Consider the following 15303-nt stretch of genomic DNA (forward strand, 5'->3'; position numbering starts at 1 on the left):
ATAACCAACGATGTCTTCCTGAGCCTCTCATAACCAACGATGTCTTCCTGAGCCTCATAACCAACAATGTCTTCCTGAGTCTCACACAACCAACAATGTCTTCCTGAGCCTCTCACAACCAACGATGTCTTCCTGAGCCTCTCATAACCAACGATGTCTTCCTGAGCCTCTCATAACCAACGATGTCTTCCTGAGCCTCTCATAACCAACGATGTCTTCCTGAGTCTCTCACAACCAACAATGTCTTCCTGAGCCTCTCTTCCTGATAACCAACGATGTCTTCATGAGCCTCTCATAACCAACGATGTCTTCATGAGCCTCTCATAACCAACAATGTCTTCATGAGCCTCTCATAACCAACTATGTATTCCTGAGCCTCATAACCAACAATGTCTTCATGAGCCTCATAACCAACAATGTCTTCCTGAGCCTCTCATAACCAACGATGTCTTCATGAGCCTCTCATAACCAAAGATGTCTTCCTGAGCCTCTCATAACCAACAATGTCTTCATGAGCCTCTCATAACCAACGATGTCTTCCTGAGCCTCATAACCAACAATGTCTTCATGAGCCTCTCATAACCAAAGATGTCTTCCTGAGCCTCTCATAACCAACAATGTCTTCATAAGCCTCTCATAACCAAAGATGTCTTCCTGAGCCTCTCATAACCAACAATGTCTTCATGAGCCTCTCATAACCAACGATGTCTTCATGAGCCTCTCATAACCAACGATGTCTTCATGAGCCTCATAACCAACAATGTTTTCATGAGCCTCATAACCAACAATGTCTTCCTGAGCCTCTCATAACCAACAATGTTTTCATGAGCCTCTCATAACCAACAATGTTTTCATGAGCCTCATAACCAACAATGTCTTCATGAGCCTCATAACCAACAATGTCTTTCTGAGCCTCTCATAACCAACAATGTTTTCATGAGCCTCATAACCAACAATGTCTTCCTGAGCCTCTCATAACCAACGATGTCTTCCTGAGCCTCTCATAACCAACGATGTCTTCCTGAGCCTCATAACCAACAATGTCTTCCTGAGTCTCTCACAACCAACGATGTCTTCCTGAGTCTCTCATAACCAACGATGTCTTCCTGAGCCTCTCATAACCAACGATGTCTTCCTGAGCCTCTCATAACCAACGATGTCTTCCTGAGCCTCATAACCAACGATGTCTTCCTGAGTCTCTCACAACCAACGATGTCTTCCTGAGCCTCTCATAACCAACAATGTCTTCATGAGCCTCTCATAACCAACAATGTCTTCCTGAGACTCTCATAACCAACGATGTCTTCATGTGCCTCTCATAACCAAAGATGTCTTCCTGAGCCTCTCATAACCAACAATGTCTTCATGAGCCTCTCATAACCAACTATGTCTTCATGAGCCTCTCATAACCAATGATGTCTTCCTGAGCCTCATAACCAACAATGTTTTCATGAGCCTCATAACCAACAATGTCTTCATGAGCCTCTCATAACCAACGATGTCTTCCTGAGCCTCTCATAACCAACGATGTCTTCATGAGCCTCTCATAACCAACAATGTCTTCATGAGCCTCATAACCAACAATGTTTTCATGAGCCTCATAACCAACAATGTTTTCATGAGCCTCATAACCAACAATGTTTTCATGAGCCTCATAACCAACAATGTTTTCATGAGCCTCATAACCAACAATGTTTTCATGAGCCTCAATTTGTGCAGGTAATTATAGAGGAGTGGTCAACAGACGACGCAATTAAATTAAATTACAGAGCGTCGGATTACAGAGCGTTCAGGCTCTGACTCAACGAAGGAGAGGTGATGGGGGTTCCCAACGCTCCTGAACAAGGTTATCCAGTTGGATGACCATCGCGATGAGTGCGTCCAAGGTCAGATTGTCGTCTCGGGAACACCAACTCCGTCTGGACCTCTTCGCACAATCCTCTCTGAATAATGTACAGAGTACCGGCTCATTCCATCCGCTGGATGCTGCCACCGTACTCCACCGTGGTCTGGCCATCCTGCCCCCTCCCCTCTGGTGGATGGCCGAAGACCCCCCCTGAACAGAGTGGGAGAGAGGAGAGGAGGAGCTGAGTTCCTATGAGAGATTCATGGCTCTGTTCAGGGGGGTCTTCGGCCATCCACCGGATGGTGCTGGGTTCCGGTGGACGACATTCTAGATCCCAACATCATTCGAGAATTTCACCTTCCCCGTCCCGCTCCTCGCCCTCTTGGACGGCTTCATCACGTGGCTGGAACCATGTGTCACTGAGGATGTACTGTCACATCTACTCCTTCTCCTCCTCTCCAGCGCTCGACGTCGTCGGTCTACTAACCCCCGTGACCTGGCAACCCATCATCACGCACACCTGGCAATCTTCATTACGCACACCTGGCAACCTTCATTATGTACACCTGGCAACCTTCATTATGTACACCTGGCAACCTTCATTACGCACACCTGGCAACCTTCATTATGTACACCTGGCAACCTTCATTATGCACACCTGGCAACCTTCATTATGCACACCTGGCAACCTTCATTATGTACACCTGGCAACCTTCATTACGCACTCCTGGCAACCTTCATTATGTACACCTGGCAACCTTCATTATGCACACCTGGCAACCTTCATATGTACACCTGGCAACCTTCATTATGTACACCTGGCAACCTTCATTATGCACACCTGGCAACCTTCATTATGTACACCTGGCAACCTTCATTATGTACACCTGGCAACCTTCATTATGTACACCTGGCAACCTTCATTATGCACACCTGGCAACCTTCATTATGTACACCTGGCAACCTTCATTATGCACACCTGGCAACCTTCATTATGCACACCTGGCAACCTTCATTATGTACACCTGGCAACCTTCATTATGCACACCTGGCAACCTTCATTATGTACACCTGGCAACCTTCATTATGTACACCTGGCAACCTTCTGGTGGATGGCTACCCCTGAACAGACCTTCAGAGATGTAGGACCTGAGTTCCTTCATTATGTACACCTGGCAACCTTCATTATGTACACCTGGCAACCTTCTTATGCACACCCCCCTGGCAACCTTCATTATGTACACCTGGCAACCTTCATTATGAGACACCTGGCAACCTTCATTATGTACACCTGGCAACCTTCATTATGCACACCTGGCAACCTTCATTATGTACACCTGGCAACCTTCATTATGTACACTGGCAACCTTCATTATGTACACCTGGCAACCTTCATTATGCACACCTGGCAACATTATGGGACACCTGGCAACCTTCATTATGTACACCTGGCAACCTTCATTATGCACACCTGGCAACCTTCATTATGTACACCTGGCAACATTCATTATGTAGGCAACCTTTTATGCACACCTGGCAACCTTCATTATGTACACCTGGCAACCTTCATTATGTACACCTGGCAACCTTCATTATGTACACCTGGCAACCTTCATTACGTGGCTGGCAACCTTCATTATGCACACCTGGCAACCTTCATTATGTACACCTGGCAACATCATTATGCACACCTGGCAACCTTCATTATGTACACCTGGCAACCTTCATTATGTACACCTGGCAACCTTCATTATGCACACCTGGCAACCTTCATTATGTCCCCTCTGGCAACCTTCATTATGTACACCTGGCAACCTTCATTATGTACACCTGGCAATCTTCATTACGCACACCTGGCAACCTTCATTATGTACACCTGGCAACCTTCATTATGTACACCTGGCAACCTTCATTACGCACACCTGGCAACCTTCATTATGTACACCTGGCAACCTTCATTATGCACACCTGGCAACCTTCATTATGCACACTTGGCAACCCATCATTACGCACTCATGCTTCTTGACTTCATGCGTCAACTTTACACCACTAGATGCATCATGGGGATTAAGAAGTGAGTGTAAGCCATGCCGACAAAAAAGTGGGTATACTGCGTATACATGTGTATTACCTCCACTACACCACTGATCTTAACTCCTCCTCCACTAACCCGGATTGGTTGAAACAGTGCAGAAGAACCTCCCCCGACAGTCCCCCCCTTCTCATTAAGACCAATATCTTGGGGGATTGAGTTTCAGGCGTTTCTTTTACACCTGCTACATTTGGTTAGGTTCTCGGTTGCGACCGGACAGCTCATGACGAGAGCCGTGTGGTTGTGTACCTCCAATCAAATCGGTTTGCACATTTTCATGGACATTGGTTTATATTGACATAGATATGATGAGAGTTGAATTTGAACATTGAGTTTCAACAAATGTCACACTAATACATCACACAGATCAATAGGTAGTTGTCTAAAGTTGTCTAAAGGAAGAGGGTTTTTAGCAGAATATGTTATCTGGATATCTGACCAGATAACAACCAAAATATGACGTCGTTCCCATGACAATTTAATTTCCTCATGGCAAAAAGTTGTGAAAGAGACCAGTCGGTTGCTGCAATCTGGTTATACGACCACTTCTTAATCAGAAATGATATCAAGAGGACATCATGAGTCAGTCCGGGCCAGTTCTTTCTCTCCTTCCCTCTTCTCTATCGTCTTCAGTCTCTAAGCATGAGGCGTCTCTCAGAGGGAATTATTTATTAGGTACAAATGGAGTAGGGGGTATTTTTGGTTCTATTTGCTAAAGGATTTCCGGTTTACTGCGCTCCTCCATCCTCTGATACCATTTTTCCAATAGTCATTTCATACCATGAATTTCATACCATGAAAGTGAAGAGAAATGACTGGTGGAAAGGATCCTTTGGACCAGATGTCTCCTGAGAAAGAAGTTCCTTCCATTGATTTTATTATAAGTCATGAACATCCACAGGGAAAAAGCAGTTGCGACAATCACAGGCTTTAGAGCTGTTTAAATCAAAACAATGTGACACTTACATTCACACAGTGGCACGCAAAGGATATTTTGCTCGGTGTTTCCATTTGATATAAAAAATATATACAGTTGTAGTCGGAAGTTTACATACACTTACGTTGGAGTCATTAAAACTTGTTTTTCAACCACTCCACAAATGACTTGTTCACAAACTATAGTTTTGGCAAGTCGGTTAGGACGTCTACTTTGTGCGTCACACAAGTCATTTTTACAACGATTGTTTAATGACAGATTATTTCACTTATAATTCACTGTATCACAATTCCAGTGGGTCAGAAGTTTACATAAACTAAGTTGACTGTGCCCTTTAAACAGCTTGGAAAATTCTAGAAAATTATGTCATGGCTTTAGAAGCTTCTGATAGGCTAATTGACATAATTTGAGTCAATTGGAAGTGTAGCTGTGAATGTATTCCAAGGCCTACCTTCAAACTCAGTGCCTCTTTGCTTGACATCATGGAAAAATCAAAAGACATCAGCTAAAACCTCAGAAAAAAATTGTAGACCTCCACAAGTCTGGTTCATCCTTGGGAGCAATTTCCAAACGCCTGACGGTACCACACCATGGGCTCAAGCAGTTGTCATACCGCTCAGGAAGGAGACATGTTCTGTCTCCTAGAGATGAACATACTTTGGTGGGAAAAGTGCAAATCAATCCCAGAACAACAGGAAAGGACCTTGTAAAGATGCTGGAGGAAACAGGTACAAAAGTGTCTATAGCCACAGTAAAACGAGTCCCATATTGACATAACCCGAAAGGCCGCTCAGCAAGGAAGAAGCCACTGCTCAAAAATCGCCATAAAAAAGCCAGACTACAGTTTATAACTGCACATGGGGACAAAGATCGTAGTTTTTTGAGAAATGTCCTCTGGTCTGATGAAACACATATAGAACTGTTTGGCCATAGAACTGAAAAATAGAACTGTTACCATTGTTATGTTTGGAGGAAAAAGGGGGAGGCTTGCAAGCCGAAGAACCCCTTCCCAACCGTGAAGCATGTGGGTGGCAGCATCATGTTGTGGGGGTGCATGGCTGCAGGAGGGACTGGTGCTCTTCTCAAAATAGATGGCATCATGGGGAAGGACAATTATGTGGAGATATTGAAGCAACATCTCAAGACATCGGTCAGGAAGTTAAAGCTTGGTCGCAAATGGGTCTTCCAAATGGACAATGACCCCAAGCATACTTCCAAAGTTGTGGCAAAATGGCTTAAGGAAACAAAGTCAAAGTGTTGGAATGGACATCACAAAGTCCTGACCTCAATCCCATAGAAAATTTGTGGTCAGAACTGAAACAGCATGTGAGAGCAAGGAGGCCTACAAACGTGACTGGGCCAAAATTCACCCAACTTGTGGAAGGCTACCCAAAATGTTTGACCCAAGTTAAACAATTTAAAGGCAATGTTACCTAATAATAATTGCTTGCATGTAAACTTCTGACTCACTGTGAATGTTCTGAAAGAAATTACAGCTGAAATAAATGATTCTCTCTACTATTATTCTGACATTTCACATTCTTAAAATAAACTGGTGATCCTAACGGACCTAAGACAGGGCATTTTTACTAGGATTAACTGTCAGGGATTGTGAAAAACTGAGTTTAAATGTATTTGGCTAAGGTGTATGTAAACCCCTGACTTCAACTGTGTATTTCAGTGTTCTCAGTTGGACATGCAAATGTCAATGCAAAATAGTTGTTTTTCTCAATTAAAGTTACTATGGAATTGACCCCAAGGATGTGTAGTTGTCATTATTACACTGATATTACCACTGATTAAGAAAAGTAGTCTTCAGATCACTATGATCTGATTTTTTACAAGTTTGGAGGTTTTTAGCACACCTAACACTGTCTCACAGGTACAAAATAATATGTGTGAATTGACTCATCTCCAAGACATTGTTTAAAAGTTCAAACCAATTCATTGTTTGAGGTATAGATCTTGGCAGCAGATGTTGGCACTAAACTAGAACAACATTTCACACACATTTTGTTTCACTGTAAACCAGTGAGTGTCGGTGCTGTTTAAGATGATGGAGGGCGATTCTTTTTTCTCATGAGCATGGCCTTATTTCTATTACAGCATATTGGATGAATGTCATTCATATTCCATTTACTCAGCTCAATGTAACATCGATGTCACACCAGCCTTCGCTTTGGCTCTCCCTCCAGTCCAGCTCAGGTGTTCTGTGTCGCTGGCCTCCTACCTGCTGACAAACGCCCTTCAGTCATCAACCCCGGACTTGTCTCGTCATCATGGTTCCAATCCCCACTCTATCACTGTATATATACTCCCTCTTGTCATTTGTCTTTAATCGGTCATTGTAAATGTTACTTCTTCTCCTCACAGGAATCACTTCTACTATTTTCTAAATACTTTATATTTTGCACTTTGTGCCTTTCTGTTTATGAAGATATATTTTGAGCACAGCCAGCGTTTGAGTCATCGTCCCGCTTTGATCTATGGTGCATAAATCAATTCAGTAGTTCTAAACCTGCGACTGCCTCCTGCCTACTCCTCTCTACACCAGTGACAATCGATAAGTGTAGTTTACTGCATTATGCTCACATTTTTCCTATACCCAATGACCATGTGGTTTCTATAACCTAGCCGATGAATAAAAGTTGTACAATGTACAGATTGAGAAATGTGAATAATTAAGGTGGCAGACAGATTCATCACTGCCTTGCACACTCTAGCCTGCATCTAGCTGATCGAGGGTGCAGTCATTAGTCCAACAGTTGCAAACGTGAGTTTCTATTGGACAAATTCAGGTATGTTTATCCCTGTTTCGCTCAGTTTGCTTCCGTGTTTAAGAAACTTATTTTCAACAGAATCGCAGACTGAATACACCTTTGATCACAAACACAAACAGTTTACTTTAATAACAGCCAAATACAAACAGCACGATCGCTTTGCCTGTTGTATAATTCCTTCTCACATTGATGCACTCTCCTCCTTTCACCTCTTCCTTTTGCTTGTGCACAACACACCAGCTGTCTGTAACCAGGCGGAAAAAAAAACTTTCCAAAGCCAAACCTTCATATCATAACTGCTAACCCGCTACACACAGCCTCCATTGTTGTCACCATATTAGCTAACGTCATAGGATGCGTTAGTAAATTCACTCTACTCCGATTTCAGAGCGACTGAGTGTGCTAGAGTGCAGAATAACGGATACATTTACGGACGCTCAACACCCGTTGAATATGGCCGGTGTCGTTAAACATCGGCAAAAAAAAACGCAATTAAATTGCTGCCAGCAGCAGTCACCTACGCTCTAGATAACATGAAAACAGCCTAACCAGCTCTTCTAGGGCGAGTAAAAGGTTTTGCAGTTACACCGGAGAGCCACAGTGGAAATACATTTATAAAACCAAAAGCTTACCTTGACGTGGAAGAGTTCCAGTGTTGGATAGCCATAGCTAGCTAGCTAACATAGCATCCCTCTTTGTTTGAGCCGGGTGTTTGAGTAGGCTAAACTAGCTAGTTGCATCCGCTAGCTAAGTACGTGAAAAGAAAATACAACGAAATATAGCTAGCTCTCTCTCTCTCTCTCTTACTTCTCCTTAATTTTTGAAGAAATACATTTGTTCAAAACTGTTCAACTACTGTCTCACTATCTTTGAGTCAGCTACTCACTACATTTTATGCACTGTGCTAGCTAGCTGTAGCTTATGCTTTCAGTACTCGATTCATTCTCTGATCCTTTGATTGGGTGGACAACATGTCAGTTCATGCTGCAAGAGCTCTGATAGGTTGGAAGACACCCTCCGGAAGTTGTCATAATTACTGGGTGAGAACCACGAGCCTCCTAGGTTTTGTATTGAAGTCAATGTAGCCAGAGGAGGACGGAAACAAGCTGTCCTCCGGCTACACCATGGTGCTAACCTAAAGGGTGCTGTTGAGGCTACTGTACACCTTAATTGCAAAACAGTGTGTTATAATCAATTATTTGGTGACGTGAATATATTTACTATAGTTGTATCTAAATGTTTCACAATTTTTTATTTTCCTCAAATTCACTGAGGATGGTCCTCCCCTCATATCGTGCAATACCATAAATTAAGGGATGTTAAATGGGGTAGGGTGAGTATCCCAGTTCAGAGTATTTATAAGTGCATCCTTCCACCCTTCCTTGAAGCAATCACTGATCAGAAAAGCCTGGACAGGTGAAAGCCATGTGGTGGAGCCTTTGCGTTTACCTGTCGAATCACGTCTAACCAATGATTTCATCAAGAAACAAAGGAAGGAAGGACACACTTTTAAGGGATTAGAATGAGGCCAGTAACTCTTGGTAACCATGGGGCATGCTGGGAGTAGTAGTGCCGAACCAATTACTCACTGTAGTCGCTGTTCTCGTCCTTGCTGCCATCGATAGAGCCATCCGGCTGCATCTGCAGGTAGAAGCCCTGCTGGCTGAACAGTCGTGTCACGATGCCCTTCAGCTGCGGCTCTGAAACAAAGGACAGACCCCACCACGCCCCACCCCCCAGGGGCACGTCAGACCACACCCCTACTGCCTGACACCTTGCCACTGCTGTTCACATTGACAAACTATTAAAACACATGTTGAGGATGGGTTACCAGGTTGGTGTCAGGGTCAGGGGTCAGAATAGACTTGGTCTGGTACAAGAAAATTCAAAGGAATCCATAGGTAGTCTTGTAACACCATAGTAACCTATGCATTTTTATGAAAACTGTTATCTTGTTGAACATTGCCAACTTGCTAGCTAAGGTATCTCCTAACCTCACCGTGGCAAAATGATCCTTGAATCCTGACGCACCTGTAACCATTAGAGATACAGTATCTACTGCCCTCTTGTACACTGGTGATGTTGACAGGTGGTCCTTGAAGGTGATGATGTAATCTGGCATTAATATATTATGGCAGCTGACCTACGTTTGGGGTTTTGGTGTTTGCCATTTGCCTGATCTTGGCTACATCTTTACTATTTTTATCAGGAGAGTGACTTGTGGATTCACTCAGATTTTTCCACTGTTCACCAAGAGACGAATCCTAACTTTTTATGCACTTAATCTTGAACTTTTGAGTAAATCATGCACTGACGTCAATGAGATAAAAACAAAAAATCACAAGTTAGTATTCAGCCCTAACTAACTGCTTGCTTCTAGATGGGCCTGGAGATTTCGGTGAACCAGTACTTCATAATGTGGGTTTAACTAACAAAATATCTACAATGCTTATTGTGTTTAAAGGGCTTTCAACTCTACATCTGATGCCCAATCAAAGGCTATGGTAATTGTATTTAACGCTGAGTATTATATTCTGATGCCTAGTCACCCCCTTACCTCTATCACTCCAGTATCCCTGCACATTGTCAACATGGTACTGGAACTGACCCTGTATATAGTATGCTTACTTATTTTTATATCTCATGTGGTTGTGTTCCACCTTGTTATTTTTAGTATTACATTCTGATTGATTCCTGCATTGTTGGGTTTAGATCTTGAAAGAAAGGCATTTCACTGTACTTGTACACGTGACATTACAATGTTAAACTTGAAACTTGAGTTGCCGTCCAACTTTGTGGTCCTTGTGACATTTGGTGCTGGGCTTGTGACGGAGCAGGTGGATCATGAGGTTTTAGCCCAAGGCTATGGGAGTCTTTCGCAGACTGCAAGAAAAAAAAAACGTGTGAAAAAGTATGTTTATCGTTGAGAAAGGGTGGGGGTGCTAGAAGATCATGTTAGGAGAAACAATCATCTGCAAATTCTCCAGCCTGGTGTCATAGACTAGACATAACATAGTAAATGTAAATCTGGGACACTTAAATTAGTATGATATGTTACGTTTGGTATGTTTACATAAGATAGGATGGTTGGTCGGGTGTATAATGTGATCGTCTAGCAACCCAAAGGTTGCGAGTTCGAATGTCATCATATATATATCGACTACTTTTCAACTACTTACTACTTTTTAGCAACTTTGTAACTACTTAGCATGTCAGCTAACCCTTCCCCTAACCGTAACCCTTTTAGCTAAACCTGACCTTAAGCTTTTAACCTAACTCCTCAACTTTACCCTAACCCCTAGCCTAGCTAGCTAATGTTAGCAGTTAGCTAACGTTAGCCACCTGGCTCGAATTCATAGAATTTTGCAAATTTGTAACATAATGTATGTTTTGTAAATTCAGAACTTATTTTACATTTTGCAAATTCGTAACAGATTGTACGTTTTGCAAATTGGCAACATAGAATAGGAATTGTAATTTGTAACATATCATACAAAATGGGTGATGGACATCCACAAATGAATACTTACCATAAGAAAAACATAACATATCATACTAAATGGAGTGTCTCCTTTTTGCATACAGAATAATACGATATTCTCTGAGACCAGGTTGAACTCTCTGTGATGGTTAATGTGTAGTTATTTTGATTGTGTGTGGATAGTTTAGCTTCTATAGAGCTTATCAACAGGGACACTTAGCAGTGAAAAAAGTAAGATATCTTACATTTGGTATTTTTGGGTCCTTCATTATTTGGGATTTATGAAAGCAAATGTGTTATATTTGGAGCAGTAGAGGCTCAAAAGGAGTACCTCTATATTGTGGTAGTGATGCTGCTTATGGAGTCATGCGTTTGCCAAGGTTCAATTGGAAGCTAAGGCAGTTGTGATCCAACTGTATAATTCACTGGCTCCATCATCCTACAACCAGGCTGTTATTTTCTCATCTGTGGTAAGTTCAAAATAACCACCATCAAACTGAGTCCGAACGGAAAGTCACAATCTGAAAATAATAATCCTGTACTTTGTTTGAGATAAACAAACTAAATTGTCCTTGGATACAAGTTCATTATTCAATTGAATTTTCTTGGCCTTTAAATGAAACAAACCCCGTATTGATTCGAGTCCAGATCGCTCTAGAGGTGAAGTGTGAACATGTGGACGGGTTCAAAGAGGGCTGACGGAGTAGCATCTGACCTCAGAACAGAATCAGAATCATCGCCAGTGTCCACAGTGGAATCCCCAGTGGACTCCAGGGCTGGTCCTGGAGCAGATATGTGCCATTTGATCCGTACTGTCGTTGAGCCCAGGGTTGGCTTGCAAGCTGACCTCGCATCAGTGGAGGTTAATGTCAGATCAACCGTACTTCATTCTGTCCATCAATCCACAACTCACCGGCGGCAGAGCCGTCAATCTCTGGGACAGGCCCGCCATAATCCATCAAGAGTAGGGAGAGTGGTGTGGAGTCTAGGGAGGAGGTAGGGCAGGGAGAGTGGTGTGGAGTCTAGGGAGGAGGTAGGGCAGGGAGAGTGGTGTGGAGTCTAGGGAGGAGGTAGGGCAGGGAGAGTGGTGTGGAGTCTAGGGAGGAGGTAGGGCAGGGAGTGGTGTGGAGTCTAGGGAGGAGGTAGGGGAGTCAGGGAGGAGAGTGGTGTGGAGTCTAGGGAGGAGGTAGGGCAGGGAGAGTGGTGTGGAGTCTAGGGAGGAGGTAGGGCAGGGAGAGTGGTGTGGAGTCTAGGGAGGAGGTAGGGCAGGGAGAGTGGTGTGGAGTCTAGGGAGGAGGTAGGGCAGGGAGAGTGGTGTGGAGTCTAGGGAGGAGGTAGGGCAGGGAGAGTGGTGTGGGGGAGGAGGTAGGGCAGGGTAGAGTGGTGTGGAGTCTAGAGGTAGGTGGTGGAGTCTAGGGAGGAGGTAGGGCAGGGAGAGTGGTGTGGAGTCTAGGGAGGAGGTAGGGCAGGGAGAGTGGTGTGGAGTCTAGGGAGGAGGTAGGGCAGGGAGAGTGGTGTGGAGTCTAGGGAGGAGGTAGGGCAGGGAGAGTGGTGTGGAGTCTAGGGAGGAGGTAGGGCAGGAGAGTGGTGTGGAGTCTAGGGAGGAGGTAGGGCAGGGAGAGTCTAGGTGGGCAGGGAGAGTGGTGTGGAGTCTAGGGAGGAGGTAGGGCTAGGGAGGAGGTAGGGCAGGGAGAGTGGTGTGAGTCTAGGGAGGAGGTAGGGTAGGGAGAGTGGTGTGGAGTCTAGGGAGGAGGTAGGGTAGGGAGAGTGGTGTGGGAGTCTAGGGAGGAGGTAGGGCAGGGAGAGGTGGGCAGGGAGAGTGGTGGAGTCTAGGGAGGAGGTAGGGCAGGGAGAGTGGTGTGGAGTCTAGGGAGGAGGTAGGGCAGGGAGAGTGGTGTCTAGGGAGTCTAGGGAGAGTGGTGGTCTAGGGGAGGCAGGGGGAGAGGGCAGGTGTGGAGTCTAGGGAGGAGGTAGGGCAGGGAGAGGGAGGAGTGGTGTGGGAGAGTCTAGGGAGGAGGTAGGGCAGGTAGAGTGGTGTGGAGTCTAGGGAGGAGGTAGGGCAGGGAGAGTGGTGTGGAGTCTAGGGAGGAGGTAGGGCAGGGAGAGTGGTGTGGAGTCTAGGGAGGAGGTAGGGCAGGTAGAGTGGTGTGGAGTCTAGGGAGGAGGTAGGGCAGGGAGAGTGGTGTGGAGTCTAGGGAGGAGGTAGGGCAGGGAGAGTGGTGTGGAGTCTAGGGAGGAGGTAGGGCAGGGAGAGTGGTGTGGAGTCTAGGGAGGAGGTAGGGCAGGGAGAGTGGTGTGGAGTCTAGGGAGGAGGTAGGGCAGGGAGAGTGGTGTGGAGTCTAGGGAGGAGGGGAGGGGTGTGGAGTCAGGGAGGAGGTAGGGCAGTGGTGTGGTGTGGAGTCTAGGGAGGAGGTAGGGCAGGGAGAGTGGTGTGGAGTCTAGGGAGGAGGTAGGGCAGGGAGAGTGGTGTGGAGTCTAGGGAGGAGGTAGGGCAGGGAGAGTGGTGTGGAGTCTAGGGAGGAGGTAGGGCAGGGAGAGTGGTGTGGAGTCTAGGGAGGAGGTAGGGCAGGTAGAGTGGTGTGGAGTCTAGGGAGGAGGTAGGGCAGGGAGAGTGGTGTGGAGTCTAGGGAGGAGGTAGGGCAGGGAGAGTGGTGTGGAGTCTAGGGAGGAGGTAGGGCAGGGAGAGTGGTGTGGAGTCTAGGGGAGGTAGGGCAGGTAGGAGGTAGGAGTAGGGAGAGTGGTGTGGAGTCTAGGGAGGAGGTAGGGCAGGGAGAGTGTTGTGGAGTCTAGGGAGGAGGTAGGGTCTAGGGAGGAGGTAGGGCAGGGAGAGTGGGGAGTCTAGGGAGGGGCAGGTAGGGTGGAGTCTAGGGAGGAGGTAGGGCAGGTGAGTGTGGAGTCTAGGGAGGAGGTAGGGCAGGGAGAGGGTGTGGAGTCTAGGGAGGTAGGGCAGGGAGAGTGGTGGAGTCTAGGGAGGAGGTAGGGCAGGGAGAGTGGTGTGGAGTCTAGGGAGAGGAGGTAGGGCAGGGAGAGGGCAGTGGTGTGGAGTCTAGGTAGGGCAGGTAGAGTTGTAGGGAGAGTGGGCAGGGAGAGTGGTGGAGTCTAGGGAGGAGGTAGGGCAGGGAGAGTGGTCTGGGGGGTAGGGCAGGGAGAGTGGTGTGGGGGGTAGGGCAGCAGCTAGAGGTGGGCAGGGAGTGGGGGTAGGGGCAGGGAGAGGTGTGGGGGTAGGGCAGGGAGAGGGAGGTGTGGGGGGCAGGAGATAGGGAGGGGGAGGATGGTGTGGGGCGTAGGTGGAGAGTGGTGTGGGGAATAGGGGACAGGGGGAGCATGGTGTGGGGCGTAGGTGGAGAGTGGTGTGGGGGGTATGGCAGGTAGAGTGGTGTGGGGGGTCGGGCAGGGAGAGTGGTGTGGGTGGTAGGTGGAGAGTGGTGTGGGGATAGGGAGGGGGGAGTAGTGTGGGGGAAGAGGGGGAGTGGTGTGGGGTGGAGGGGAAGAGAGGTGTGGGAAGGGAGGAATGGTGTGGGGGGTAGCAGGGTGGGACCTCACTAAATCACATGTGATAACTGCACTACTATGAATAAAGGCTTGAACATGGGCTTAGTGATCGCTGACAGCAGAACAAATCTGCTCCATTTAGAGGGGCGGGAAACACAATGGACATGCTTGTGTTGTTTTGTTTTGTTTTGTGTTGTGTTGTGTTGTTTGTGGCAGTGGATATGATATCAGTGGAGGCTGCCGAGAGGAGGACGGCTCGTAACAATGTCTGGAACGAAGGGAATAGAATGGCATCAAACACATAGAAACCATAGAAACCATGTGTTTGATGTGGTTGATACCATTCCACTAGGTCTGCTCCAGCCATTACCATGAGCCTGTCCTCCCCAATTAAGGTGCCACCAACCTCCGTTGCTGCGTGTCTGGGTGGATGCGTTTGCGTGCAAATGAAGTATGCAGGTATGTGTGTGAGGAGACAGAAATAGAGGGAGAGGGCGTGTTTAAGTGTGAGTTTAAGGGAGACGTGTGGACAGAACAAATTGCCTGTGTCTGTGCTCGGAATATGCCTACCATGGGAAGACGTGCCTGTGTCTGTGCTCAGGATATGCCTACCATGGGAAGACGTGCCTGTGTCTGTGCTCAGGATATGCCTACCATGGGAAGACGTGCCTGTGT

The 15303-nt window shown here is 46.3% G+C and overlaps 1 protein-coding gene and 1 long non-coding RNA gene across 7 annotated transcripts in view; one reads left to right on the forward strand and one right to left on the reverse strand.

Annotated features, from left to right (window-relative positions):
• LOC118373358 (fibroblast growth factor 12-like) overlaps nucleotides 1-15303 on the reverse strand; it is a 75009-nt gene that overhangs the window by 34654 nt on the left and 25052 nt on the right. For all 3 annotated transcript variants that reach the window (XM_052463364.1, XM_052463363.1, XM_052463362.1), the window contains one exon: nucleotides 9245-9355. In XM_052463364.1, coding sequence (XP_052319324.1) covers nucleotides 9245-9355 — 111 coding nt within the window. The remainder of the gene's footprint in view (nucleotides 1-9244; nucleotides 9356-15303) is intronic.
• Nucleotides 12308-13820, forward strand: LOC127907572 (uncharacterized). Of its 4 annotated transcripts, none has more exons than XR_008064954.1 (3): nucleotides 12308-12470; nucleotides 13154-13301; nucleotides 13660-13820. It is a non-coding gene; the product is annotated as an uncharacterized LOC127907572 (long non-coding RNA). The 4 variants fall into 4 exon arrangements; XR_008064956.1 differs by lacking the exon at nucleotides 13660-13820 and having other exon boundaries at nucleotides 13154-13190; nucleotides 13228-13478; XR_008064955.1 differs by lacking the exon at nucleotides 12308-12470 and adding an exon at nucleotides 12548-12707.

This window comes from Oncorhynchus keta, chromosome 15 (assembly GCF_023373465.1).
Source record: "Oncorhynchus keta strain PuntledgeMale-10-30-2019 chromosome 15, Oket_V2, whole genome shotgun sequence".
In the NCBI taxonomy this organism is placed as follows: Eukaryota; Metazoa; Chordata; class Actinopteri; order Salmoniformes; family Salmonidae; genus Oncorhynchus; species Oncorhynchus keta.